The 13248-nt window shown below is 46.6% G+C and overlaps 1 protein-coding gene across 1 annotated transcript in view; it reads left to right on the forward strand.

Annotated features, from left to right (window-relative positions):
• LOC104525429 (extracellular matrix protein FRAS1-like) overlaps window positions 1-13248 on the forward strand; it is a gene marked incomplete at both ends in the record, with an annotated part of 32830 nt that overhangs the window by 12123 nt on the left and 7459 nt on the right. The window contains 8 exons of the mRNA XM_010168584.1: window positions 269-358; window positions 1729-1876; window positions 4380-4523; window positions 4847-4981; window positions 10080-10223; window positions 11460-11600; window positions 12028-12168; window positions 13057-13230. Coding sequence (XP_010166886.1) covers window positions 269-358; window positions 1729-1876; window positions 4380-4523; window positions 4847-4981; window positions 10080-10223; window positions 11460-11600; window positions 12028-12168; window positions 13057-13230 — 1117 coding nt within the window. The remainder of the gene's footprint in view (window positions 1-268; window positions 359-1728; window positions 1877-4379; window positions 4524-4846; window positions 4982-10079; window positions 10224-11459; window positions 11601-12027; window positions 12169-13056; window positions 13231-13248) is intronic.

Consider the following 13248-nt stretch of genomic DNA (forward strand, 5'->3'; position numbering starts at 1 on the left):
CGTCTTTCTCTGCGGGATTTAGGGGCGAAGTAACGGCCTTATCTCTGAATTCCCTGGCCTTTGCTGAGGTGTTTTCTGCAGCTGCTGCATTCACTAGGCATATTTTTCAAACTGTCCCTCCAGAGGTGAGGTAGAGTAGAGAGAAGATAAGGTGAAATTAGATATTGAAGATTGCATTCCAGGGCAAGAGCTGTTCTGCCTCTGCATTCCACAGCGGTTTTGGTGGTGTTGATTCTGTTTGATTCTGCTGCAACCTTTCTCCTCACAGAGTGAAGAATTAATTCACTTAGATGGGAAGTGCTGTCCTGAATGTATCTCAGCTAATGGTGACTGTGTTTACAAAGAACATACCAAAGCTGTGAGTATCCTGATACTTTGGATCACGTAACAGTGAGTACTGCTGGTAAAGGTTTGGAGGAATTTGCTCTCCTTCTCCAGTTCCGAGAAGGGTATTATTTGCAAGTGTAGCAGAAAAACAATCCATTAATACTGTCTGCAGATTGCTTTTACAATTTACAGAACACACTTGTTTACAATGTGTATATCTGCTGCAGAGTTTAGGTTTGCCTTGCTTTTCTTTGTGCTGTATAATCAATCATTTCCCTTTAATATTTAATACACATACTCATAGGTTTCCTGCACATCTCGTGCAGTTACAAGATGCCTGACTTGAATCCTATCAAGTAGAGGCTACAGAGCTGGGGCATGTGTAGCTTTCTGCCTATTTATCTCACTGACTATAATTTTACTGCAGCAGAAGTCCATTATTTTATGAATATTTTGCAGGAACTTTCCTTCTGAAGGTAAATAGAAAGGAGAGGGTAAGTATCTTGGTTTAAATAGACCAGTAAAGGACTTTTCATTGCGCTGACAGATGAGGACTTGAGCTAATCGCTGCTGTTTGCCAGCAGATGTGAGAAATGGGAAGTTTAATACTGTTTGGTTGTTTGGTTTTTGGGGTTTTTTTAATGCTAATACTTCCCTTTCCTTCCTCAGATGTCTCTCTCTGACCCAAGTGAGGTAAAACATACCAAAACATACCAAGGTGTGAGTGGGTGCACAAGGTTTTCCTGCCCTTGGCTGGTTTAAGTAGGCAAGTGTCAGGCGCGATGGGTAGTTTTGAAGAAGGCCGGTGGTACCTCTTCATCTCTGTGGTGTTTGGGCCAGTCCTAGGGGGTGGAAAACAAGGCAACAGGAGAGAGGAGGAGAGGAAACAAGGTGCTGTGAAGGTTAGAAAGAGGCTTAAAGTGTGACCAAAAGGTCATTATGCAAAGACACGGGTTCAGACGGAGGACGGATGATGGGTGTCTCTCTGTTAAGATACAGAGCAGATGCAAGCACTTGGTACTGGGCTGTGAAAAGGAAGCGGAGAAGCGAGGCAGCAAAATTTGGAGACAGGAGAAAATGCTTTGAGTCAGAGAAAACAAAGGGAGGTGAGGAAGAAGAAGGGACTGGCTGCTAACTGAAGGAGGACCCTGCTTTGGAGGGGGTCCTGAGAGAGGGAAGGTGTTCAGGTGTTCACGGGCCAAGCACTCATCTCAGCAGGCTCTCTGCAGCCTGCCCTACTCTGCAAAGGCAAGGAGGGCAAGCGGGTGAATGGCGCCGAGGCACGCGGTCCCACATCAGCAGGCCTGAGTGCTGAAGCAGTCCCAGAAATGTCCAGTTCACTGCTAGCCCTGCAGAGGGGCCTTGGCTGCTGACCCTGGCTGTGCCGTGTTCCCTCTGCAGAGCGGCCAGAGCTGGGAAGAAGGGCCCTGCAGAGCCTGTGAGTGCCGGGACGCCGAGGTGACCTGCTTCCAGCGCTCCTGCCCGCCCTGCCCGCCCGCCAGCCTGGCTGTTGAGGCCGAGGGCGACTGCTGCCCACGCTGCGAGCCAGGTACCAGCCCCGGGTCAATTTTAACTTCTCTTTGGTTTTCAGTTGCTGATTAACTGGTTTCCATAGAATTTTATTATAAGGAGCCCTCAACCTTAGAAAGGATGGAGCCCTAAACTCCACTGACTTCCTCTGGATTAAATGATATCTTTCTTTTGGCAAAAGAGTTTCTCCTTAGGGTTGGTGTTTTGGAAATGTTTTCTCTTTCTCTTTCTCTTTCTCTTTCTCTTTCTCTTTCTCTTTCTCTTTCTCTTTCTCTTTCTCTTTCTCTGTTTCTCTTTCTCCTTCTCCTTCTACTTCTCCTTCTCCTTCTCCTTCTCCTTCTCCTTCTCCTTCTCCTTCTCCTTCTCCTTCTCCTTCTCCTTCTCCTTCTCCTTCTCTCTGTCCTCTCTCTCCTTCTCTCCTTCTCTCTCTCTCCTTCTCTCCTTCTCTCTCTCTCCTTCTCTCCTTCTCTCTTTTTCTTTTTTTTCCCCAACATCACTTTTATAAGGCAGGGGACTGCTCCTTTCTGAATCCTCACATGGGTTTTGGAGTTTATGGGCTCTGGATTATTTCTTGGGAGTGGAAGGAAGAAAGAACCTGCTTACACTTTTATGCCACAAGGTCATCTGGGGCTGAATGGCTGCCAGTTAATAATTGTTTGGAAAGATTAGGATAGCCTTAGCTTATGTGCTGATTTTGCATATAAATTCATTTTTCTCCAGGACATTGCCATTCTCCTTGATTTACATTTCATAGTTGGTAGGCTTTAGCTGCGGTTTGATAATTTCTCACGTTGGTAGCTCTTCTTGTTGCATTCCTATAACTTTGGTTTTCTCAGAGTCCTCCAGTTAATGTTTTATCTCAGTAAAAAGCAAATAGCTTCACAGTTTAATTACGCTGTCATTTGCAGGAGTGCCTTGGCACGTTTGCCACCTTAAAGTTTTAAAGCTTGTTATTTACTGCGAATAAAAATGCAAAGCACCACAAATTGTAAAGTGAGGAAAATGGGTTTTGAACAGTTCAGATAAAATTGTCCTGGATTTTCAAAAGGGAACAGCATCTGCACAGGCTCCTAAGGAGGGGACAGAGTGTAAACTGCTCTCAGCACACATCTGTTCTCCTTCTTAGCAAGAAGTGCCACTGTGTACTAGTTACCCTTGGAAATCTGGCCTCTTTGTTAGTTTCCATAATGGTGGTATGGGACATACAGAGCCAAACTTGTGGTTTTGTGTCCTAAAAGGTACATGGAAGTTTCCTAGACCAAAGCCTGCTGTTTTACCTTTTGCCTGTCTTTTTCTGCTTTGCATTGGAGAGGACAGGAAAGCAATAGCGAAATCCAGCCTGCAGCAGTCCAGTCTCTGTGCCCAGAGCATCGCTCCCTAACACATGGGGTGCCTCGTTAAAGCCAGTAGCGATTTATTGCTGCTGCTCCCAGAGGTGTTGGGGGAAGCCTGCTGCTTTGTTAAAACCAGTAGCGATTTATTGCTGCTGCTCCCAGAGGTGTTGGGGGAAGCAGGCAGAGAGCACCCATTCCTTCTCAGGTGGTGTGAAGCACGTAGCCCCAGGCAGAGCTGTATTTATGTCAAACCCAGCAAACACACCCTCTCACTGAGGACTTCAGCTTGGAGCAGAGGGAGTTTCTTGGTACCGACAGAAAAATGGTCCCTTCTGTCCCATCTCCTAGTTGGCAGTTCATTGTCAGACTGGAAGGACGAGGCTGCATATACCTTTGGAAAGTTATTGGGAAGAAATGTAAAGAGACGGAGTCTCCTGTTCATTCCTCCCGTTTATCACTGTGGATTCACTGTTATTTTCAACCACATTTCTTCCATAGCTCGTGATTCCTGATGCTTTCCTTAGGTGCATCTCCCTGGAGACCTGCAGGTTATATACTGTAAGTGAAGGAGAGTTTTCAGCACTGGGATCCTTTTTGCTGACTTGTCAGGAAGGAACAGTCAGTTTTTCTTCCAGCAAGCAAGCGCAGCTCAGTAGTAAAGCGAAGGTCATCCTTCTCGGCCTCTGCAGAGAGAGCAGCCATGCCATTCGAGGAGATCCCTGTGGTCAGGAAATGCTTCCTGCGGTGCTGTGACATACAGCTTGTGACTGGAGGGGGAGTGCTGCACTCTGACCACCTGTACTCTGACCTGGCATGCACATGTCTTGACTTATTGCAGGGTTTGACTGAAGGAAACTCAAATTCAGGTTGTTTTGGACCATTAATTCCTGATGACTTAGGATTTTTACTGCTGAGAAACCATGTGGATGCTGAGTGTCCTTTTTATCAATAGTCTAGAAAATCTGAGTCTGTGTAGCAAATTCTGACATAGCAGAACACAGCAGTGTAATACTTAGCCCTTTTCATGCAGTTTTGGAAAATAAACCACTCCAAAACGAACACACCTCGAGCCACCAACAGAAACAAGGACGAATTGCCCTTTGATTTTTGGAGCCTGCATTGTTTTGTGCCTTCCTGATTGCAAACACTGCTGATGGTTTGTACCTTTGTGTCTTGTCTTTGTGCCAGTTGAGTGCCACCCAGACTGTTTGACCTGCTCTCGGGCCTTTGATCACTGTACCGCCTGCCGAGACACGAGGAGGCAGCTGCAGGATGGGCGCTGTGTGGAGACCTGCGAGTCTGGCTTCTACCAGGATGGGGGGACTTGCTTAGGTAATTTCTGCAAGGGGTTCTGCCCTGTCAGATGGCTCTCTTCTGTGTGGCTTGCTCTGCTTTTGTTTGTAGCATCCCACAGGCTTATTATAAAGAGATTGCCTGGCTTTCTTTGGAAAAGCATTGAGGCACGTACTGAGTAGTGACCATGGGCTCAAGACTTCAGGAGGTGTTTCAGGTGGACGCCCCTGAAATATGCAAATTCTCAAACTCTTTTGCCAAAACAAGGCAAAATTGTCTCCTTTTATCAGAGGGTGGGAGAAGTGCTGCATCAAGATGTTTGGGATTAATACATCTTCCTTCTCTGTTCCTTCTCTTGGAAGCCTGCAATGAAACGTGCTCAGCCTGTACCAATGGATTTGAGTGTTCCTCGTGCCAGGCATCCCTGCTAATGAAGAACGGGCAGTGTGTGACTTCGTGTGGGAAGGGATACTTTCAGGATCAGCTCCTCTGCACAGGTACCTCAAAGCCAGGGAGATTGCAGTACTTTGTGACAGCAAACCAGCTGAGGAAAGCTGTGCCCGAGCTGTTACCTGCACTCTCTGTTGCGGGATCTGCTGTTGACATAGGTGTTAATGTTCACCCTCGAGTAAAGGAAGGAGTGAACAGAGGAACTAAGCCATACATGGTAAAATTGATTACTGCTTGTGGAAATACTCATTAAAATTTCCCAGGGGATCAGTTCTGTTGGTCTGAAACTCTCTGCTTTTGAACACTGAGGTTTTTCACCACTGTCCTCTTTCAGTTCAGAATTCTCTTTTGGAAAGGTGACCCTGGTTTCTGTAGCGTTCAGGGTACAGAGCAGGACGTATGCACTAATTTCACTAAGGATGTAACACCCTGAGCCATGCCTGGCAATCTGATGGGGGAGTTTTCTTTGAGTTCAGTGCAGACTAACTGCAGCTGATAGCGCCAGACCTTTCAGGGCAGAGCACTTTGAGGTGTGTAGAAAATCACTTGGAGGGGTGGGGGATTGACAGGACTCAGAAAAGCTCACTGAAAATACTTTCTGGAAATCTGTTTTGCTTTGTTTTGCCATTCATTTGTTTCGTATGAGGCACTCTTCCTGAAAGTGGATTGGATTAACTGTTTTCATTGAAGCATATTTACAAAGTAAATCAGTAATTCTGTAGAACACTGAGATGTGTCTAAACCCTGTATCTTAGCAGTTGGAAAGACTAAGAGTAAGATTAGGAAGCTGCAGTTTTCTCTTTGATGGAAGCACGGTGCTGCTTGTGTGAGCTTCCCCTGTTCCTTTGAAGTATTTGTACTTTTCCCAAACTGTAAGGCAGCTGCTTTTTCATCATGACAGTTTAATTGTTTTCTCTAAAGTTAACACTTTTCTCCTCTTGATGTTGGCCTTTTTAGAAGGCTTCTAATTATTTCTGCAGCTCTTGGTTCAGCTGAGGGGTGGAGCACGTGCTTCACTTCTGGAGCCATAGCTTTAATTTTTTGGTAGCTAGACCTCCTAAAAAAAACAGGGTTAGGGCTTTTGGCAGATTTCAGGAGAAAGCACTTTAGATTCTGAGTCCAGCAAACTTTTCTGAAGTGGTTTTCCTTGAAGAGCTGACCATTTGTTTCAAGTTTTGAAAGTCTGGCAAACCTCTGCCCTCCAGCAGTGACTATAGACTAGGGCCCCATTGCGTATGTATAAACAGAGGAGAGACCCAGTCCAAAAGAATTTATAGACTTAAGTATCAAATAATATTCTACTTCATTTGGTTTTATTTTATCATTTCCTTTCCACCTGCTCCTAGTGCTTTAATTGGCAGTGCCCATGTACTGCTGCAGCTATAGGGAAAGGCTAATGTTTCATTTTATTACTGGTTTGTAGATTACTGATTGTACATCCCATCCAAATTTTCAGTCACGCATGCTTGTAGCTGAAAGTTGCTGGGAAAATGTGTTCCTGTTTCCTCGAGGGAATTAAACCAATTTGCTTTAGTTCTGCCTGGCTGCATTTTCTGCATCAAGTCAAACCAGTGGAGAAGGTCTGAAATTTCAGATACGCTCTGTAATTCGTTGCCATTCACTCTTTCTTTGGATCCTCTTTATTTTTACGAATCACTAAGCTGATTGTCCAGACAAGCCTTAGACTGTTCAGATTTATTTTTCTCATAATGGTTTTAACATCTGCAATAAGCACATTAGGAAATCACAAAAAGGATGAACTAGACTGTGCTAATTGCTATAGTTCCAGTAAACTCTCTCTTGTGGAATTTGCTCTGGAGATGAAATAGACCTGTAAGGCCAGGTTGCTTGCTCCATCTTATTGTTGAAACACGGTTGTCTTGCGTTGTAACAAAACAGTCTTTCCTTTTGTTCATGTTTTATAACATCTGGTCTGATTGAATCTACTTTGAATTTCAGAATACAGTTCTTTGTCTGCCCTCTTTTAATCTTACACCAGGATTGTTTCGTGCCCCTGTCCCTCCACCTGCTTCTGTAAGGTATTAAAACCATTAAGAGAAAGTGAAGTTGAGAATAAAAGGTGATAGGTTGAGTTATTTAAAGATCAGGGATCAGCTGGTGTCAGGCCTAGAGCAGAGTGAGGAGATGAAGTCTTCCTTGTCAGAAATAGGCTGTGGAAATAGTTAAGAAACCCCCACCAAAGACAAAAGGAAGAAAAGTAAAAGATGTCTGCCTGGTGGAACAGAAGTGCTCACAGGACTTGGAGTGTTCATTGCTCTCACTTCATTTTTCTAACTTAATTATTTATGTTTTCAAGATTATTCAACAGCCTAGGCAGAACTCAGTGTTTCTGCTTTGATCTCCCAAAACTCACCGGCTGAAATGTGTAACTTGACGCTAACAGACCCAGCTCACTCTGGAACAAAGCACTTGGGTTTCAATTCACCACCTGTTTTTCTTTTTCTCTGCTGCATCCTGGCTCTGGAGGCTTCCCTTGAGAATAAATGACTGAACATGACTCGGTTGAGCTTGCCCAGCTCACCTTGAGCAGGACAGGTTAGAGGTGGTTAATGGTACCACCTGGCCCGGAGCAGTGGGACCTCTCTGTGCTTTCCCAAAGCCAAGCAGTGACTTCCTCCCGTGCTCTTGCTGGGATGCCGTTGGTGTTAGCTGTCCTGCTAACATAGGAAACCCTCCTGCACCCATGCAGGTAAGAGACAGTTTAGCCAGTGGCTCTTTTGTTGATTCTCTGACTTCTGGTTGATCATGAAAGAACAGAAACATCCTTTGCAGCACCTCTCATTTTCTAAAAGCCTGGGCTTGTGTCACTTCTGTGTGACTCCTGCATGACACCCCTGCAGCTCCTGAGTACACAGAGCAGGGGAAAAGATCTGTTGGCTCAAGAACCACTGGAGTGTTCTGGCTTTAACCAAGAAGCAAGACCCTGGAAGTTTAACATTGATTTTCTGGAAAGATGTGTTACTGCAGCTTAATGAATAGCATCGTGTCAGCTGAGGCAGAGTAATTGCACAGCATATTGCAACTGGAAGGTCAGCTATGTTCCTTTCAGCATCTTCTCTTCAGCAGCAGTGTCTGGCTAAGCTGCAGGGTCTTGCACATAAGTCCAGTGTCCACACTGAAGGGAGGAGGCAAGGCAGAATGACCCCCACAAATCTGAACTGAGAACAGCCGGGAAGGGTGAAAATTTTCCTGGTGGTGCAGTCTTTTCTGTAGGTTTATTTTCACACAGCCATTTAGTTGCTGTAGGCAAAGGTGTTGTAGCTGACAGTGGCTCATGGAATGCTTCCATTTTTTCCCCTCCTTTTTCAGTGGAGTTGGTGAGTGGCTGTTTGGGCAAGGAGCAGCTGTGGAGTCTGGCAGTGATCCAGCACTGAAAGAGCCAAGGCTTCTGCGGGCTGGGTGTGCGTGAGTGTGCATAAACACAGGGCAGGCATGGGCTGGGGCTGATGTTCCAGCTGCATGAACCCAGCTCCTACAGTCTGGGGGGTCCGCTGCTTACGACTCCAGCTGCAGTCCTGTCTGATGGCAGACAGGGCACAGATATTGGCTGTGATTTAGGAGCTGCTGAACTTGTGACAAAAAACTCCTCAAGACGTGTGAAAATAAATGGCCTGGTGCCTGTCGCTGCAAGCAGGAGAAGTGAAGGATTGTATCTGTAGGAGCATGAATCAGGCTGTGCCTGTTTGTCACCTGGAGACTGGCAGCTGAGAGCTCCTGGAGGCGCTGGCCACCTCGCATACAGCAGTGCCTGTGTCAGGGGAGGCCGCAGAGCCGGTTCCCAGAGGGGCCTTGCAAGTCAGAGCTAGCCATGGAAGCAGCGCATCGCAGCCCAGTCTCTTGCTGCAAGCATGGGTTTTGTTGGCCCACCTGAGGAAATGGTTACCAGTCCTGTTCTTTGAGTTGTTTTCGCTGCTCCCAAATGTTAAACGTGGCTGTCGTGCTGACAATCAGGTTTCATTCTTTTTTCTTCCCTTCCTTTCTCCCCAACTCTGCTGCTTAGGTCCTCTCCTTGTCTCTCCCTTTCTGTCTCAAAGAAGCCATTTGAGCCTGATCTTTGTCTAGTAGCTTGGAGTCCAGAGGATCTGTTTTGTATCAGTTTGCCAAATTCACTGCAACTTCTCAGAAGGTCTGATGGTCTTTGGTAGGTTGTACTTCATCTTTACTTCTCTCACTGCAGCTTTTCCCTAGCTGAGATACTACAGAAGTCATCCCCACCTAGGACAACGTGCAATCTTAATCCAACAGCTGCCTCCCTGACAGGCTCGAAAGCTGCCGCGGTACCCAGGAATGGATCAGCAAGGTCTTTGCCAAAGGCCAGTGAGAGCCAGCTGGGAACTGGAGGCAGGGGGTGAATTAAGATCTTCAACTCTTCCAGCCTGCAGACTGTGCTGGTTTGTGTCATTACCTGGCTCAAGTCTGGACGTGGCAGGTTTCCCGCTAGACGTGTGGCACTGGGAGTGCTCTTAGCCCAGCTAGACCAAAACACCCTCCCTTCTTGTCTCAATCCCTTTCTTGGTGGCTGGGTTTGGAGTAACATTTGTGGTGAGTTTCTTTTGGCAGCAGAGAACAGGGGAGTGGAGGAGTTGTTTCTACAAGCAGGCTGTCTTGGTTTTAATTTTGCAGGATCTCAGTCGCAGCATTGCAGTTTAAGTCTGTGTTTGTGCAGGGAGCTGGGTTAGTGTCAGTAATCTCTGCAAGGGTCTGGTTCAGGTCTGGTTTTGAGTGGCATGTGTTGGGATCTCCTCTTGTTTCCTTCCCTTTGTGCTCATACAGCCCCCAGCACCAGGATGAAGAGGGCTTAACAGGGTTACCCACATTGCTCCTAGTCTGATTGCAGCTGCAGAAGCTGCTCCGCTGTGTACTGCGTGTCACACTGCACGTACAGAATGAAGCTGGAGATCATACCCCTGAGGTGCCTTAGAGGGAAGATACTAACGTAGGGAGAGCAGTAGGGTTTTTCCTTTTCCTTTTCAGAAGCAGTGAAGGCTTGTGAATTTAAGGAACAAAATAGCAAAAAAAGTGAATTACTGAGAAAAAAAAATAGTTAATTACTGCAAAGTCCTCATTTTACAGAGATTACAGGAAATGGATTGTCTGTTAATCCTGCACCTTTCTTTCCTGCAGCTTGTCACGAGTCCTGCTCCTCATGCTGGGGTGCTGCTGAGAACAACTGTCTGTCCTGCAAAGACATGTCACGTGTGCTAAAAGCAGGGCTCTGCGTGGCCAGCTGTGGCCAGGGATTTTATACAGAGGATGGAGTCTGCAGCGGTAAATACCTGTTTTCTTCTCCAATTGCAAGAGGTTCCAGAAATGCTCTGCAGAAAAGGAATCAATATTTCATTTAGCTGTGCAGCAGCTGTGATTTTATTGATGTCTAAGAAGCCAGATGCACCTTGTGCATAAATATCGGATGAGGAAGCTGCTGTTTGTTAAGATTATTAATTCATTCAAGCCAATCAGATATTGAAAGGTTTAAGGTCTTTTTCCGTCACTGAACAGCTTGAAAGCCTAACTGAGTTGTTTCTGAGGGCTTGACAAATCCATTTGTCTGCAGAAAGAAAAATGCCCTTTGCCAGCAGGTTTCTGTGAATTCTATTATAATTCAGCATCCCAATAACTAATAACCTGCACAACAGGTGAGACCTGGGAGCTGGGAAGGTTTGCTGAGAAAAGAGGAAGAGATGGCTGGAGAAAATTAAAAGACCTAAGTTAAACAGATCACCAAGTGGGAAAAAAAATCTGAAATAAATAAATAATGTAAAATTTGCCACAACCATTCAGGTCAAGTCTTGTTTTTCTGCTGGCAGCCACCTCCAGCTGCTTTGAGGGACCGTCCAGCATAGTCAGTAGCAAGGCCTCAGTGGTTGGCTGTCTTCACGCAGGTCTGTCTGAGCCACAGCGCGCAAGAGAGGCCTTAAAAACTGGAGCAGGTTGACAAAACTGTTGCTATTCTGGCCACTTCTGGATGAATTACACTCTGACCAGGTTCCCTTTCCCTTTGGTTGGTGTCTATACCAATAAATGTTACTCACCTGTGTTTTGGAGTGTGCAGGCTTTGAAATCTTACATCTGTAGCTGAAAATCCTTTTAGCTCAAAAGGAAATTTCACTCGGATGCAGCTTGGCTGTAATTTTGATTTTTATTGCCAGTGATTTCTCAAAACTGCCTAGCTGTTCCTCACAGCCTCCAGGATTCAGGCCTTGCCTCTTCTACCAAAACCACGCCTTTTGATAGCCCACTGGAGAGCTGTAAGCTGTTTCAAAGGGTGAAAAGAAACAAAAATTGGTTAAGTAAAATGCTTGGCCCTTCTGCATACCCAGAGCAGTAGTGCTGCTGACTTAGGAGAGCCAGCGTTTCATCGTGCTCTTGGAGAGCCAGGGTTCCATCGTGCTCTCAGACAAGCGTGGTTTGGCTTATGTCATCTCATCTGGGTGGCCAGGCTGATGGCTCTGTTGTTCTTTGCTTACGGAGCGCGTTTCATTGATGAGCTGTCCTTTTTGGCAGCTTGTGGCCAGTTCTGTGAGACGTGCTACTCAGACCGACCCAGGTGCCTGAGCTGTGCTCCAGAGAAGCTGTTACACGACGGGAAGTGCGTTTCAGAGTGCCCAGACGGGTATTTCCCAAGCAGCCATGGAAGATGCAGAGGTAAGAGGTCTGTTTACAGGACCTTTCCTAAGGCCCTCGAGGCACCTTACACATGCTGTTGTCTGTTCCCCAGGTGCCTGCCTGTGGGGAGGGAATGGGAAGAGCACAGAAGTGTGAGTGGGAACAAGGAATTTGGTTTTTTTGCTTTATTTGGTTTGCTTGTGATAAATTGTTTTAAATAACCTCTTTGCCATGCCAAGCATGTTAAGACACCTCGAGTGGTGTATTCAAAACTCGGTGTGAGAGTTATGACTGTTAGTAGTTACTCATACACATGCACTTCTGCTCTCGTTAGTTCACCCAGACGAGTATCATGCTAGCTGGGAGTTTTCATCATTGGCTGGAGGGGGCTGTAGTCAGCACCACCACTGGCAAGGAGAAAAAAATGGGGTATTTCTGTTGTATGTGTGCTCTGTTTCTTTATCAGCTTGTCACGAGTCGTGCTCCACGTGTGAGGGACCGCTGCCCACTCACTGCACCTCCTGTTCCTTCCCTCTGGCCTTGCGCCGGGGCCAGTGCCTGCGGGACTGCGGAGAGGGATTTTACCAGGATCACAATGTCTGCAAGGGTAAGCTGTGTACTTGGAGTCCCAAGTTCCTCTGCTGCTGTGAACTTGTCTGTCTGGATTGGCTTTTGTTGGGCTGTGCTCGGAGTGACCCAGCTCTGGTGCTGACCCTTTTTCCCATGCTGAACTGGTCAGTGAGCAGTTCCTGTGTTTGCCTGATGATTGTTTTCTGCTTTGAGAAAAAGCACATTTTCTCAAATAATTTCTGCGTTCACACCCTCAGGATTTAGTGATCTGGGGGACCCTTTTTTTCCCCTCTCAGCTGTTGAAATAAACGTACATTGCTTCCAAGTTTTTCCTGACACAAGAGGTGGATTAAATTCTATACACAGCTAAGTTTACTGAGACTGAGGTAATTTTTGCAGCAATGGAAATCCTGAAAGTTCAGAAGATGAGTTTATGCTTCCTGTGAACCCTTCAGACTGTCGTTTCTTGCTGTCTCTCCTAGTGAGATTGTGTTCACCATTGTGGTTCCAGAAATTAAAGGCAAATTGACTGCCTGTGGCACAGCACTGCAGTTTTTTTCCCAATGTTACTTGTCCATCAGCTTTATTAAAGAAAAGAGCTGTTATTTGGTGTGGGGGGCAGGGGGCATGTGTCAAAGTATTTTTCTATAAAATCCCTGTGCCATTATAGAAAATACCCCACCTGTTTATGGAAGAGATGTCTTAGCTTGTGAGTTCCTGCCAAGTGTGTGCTCTGTGCCAGCTCTTTGGGCATCAGACTCTCTGCAGCAACACAAAACTGGAAGGAGCAATGAACAGGAGGGGCAGAACCCGAGTCTTCTCACCTTTCTCACGTGTATGACCAGACACCCAGGTTGTTGCCCATCTCTCTGAGGAAGCTGTCCTCAGAGGTGTGGCTCTGACGGCTCTCTTGACCTGTGCCCAGGTTGCCACCCCTCCTGCCGCACCTGCCTTGGCCCAGGGCCCTCTCAGTGCGGGCAGTGCAGGGCGCCGGAGGACGTGCTGCAGCCTCGCCAGCCTGCGGAAGGAGCCGTGCCCGGCCTGTGCCTCCCTCGCTGCCAAGCCCGCTTCTACATGGATAGCACAGGAGTCTGCAGAGGTGAGGAAGAGGATGGGA

This window comes from Antrostomus carolinensis, unplaced genomic scaffold (genome assembly GCF_000700745.2).
Source record: "Antrostomus carolinensis isolate BGI_N321 unplaced genomic scaffold, ASM70074v2 scaffold24645, whole genome shotgun sequence".
Classification (NCBI taxonomy): domain Eukaryota; kingdom Metazoa; phylum Chordata; class Aves; order Caprimulgiformes; family Caprimulgidae; genus Antrostomus; species Antrostomus carolinensis.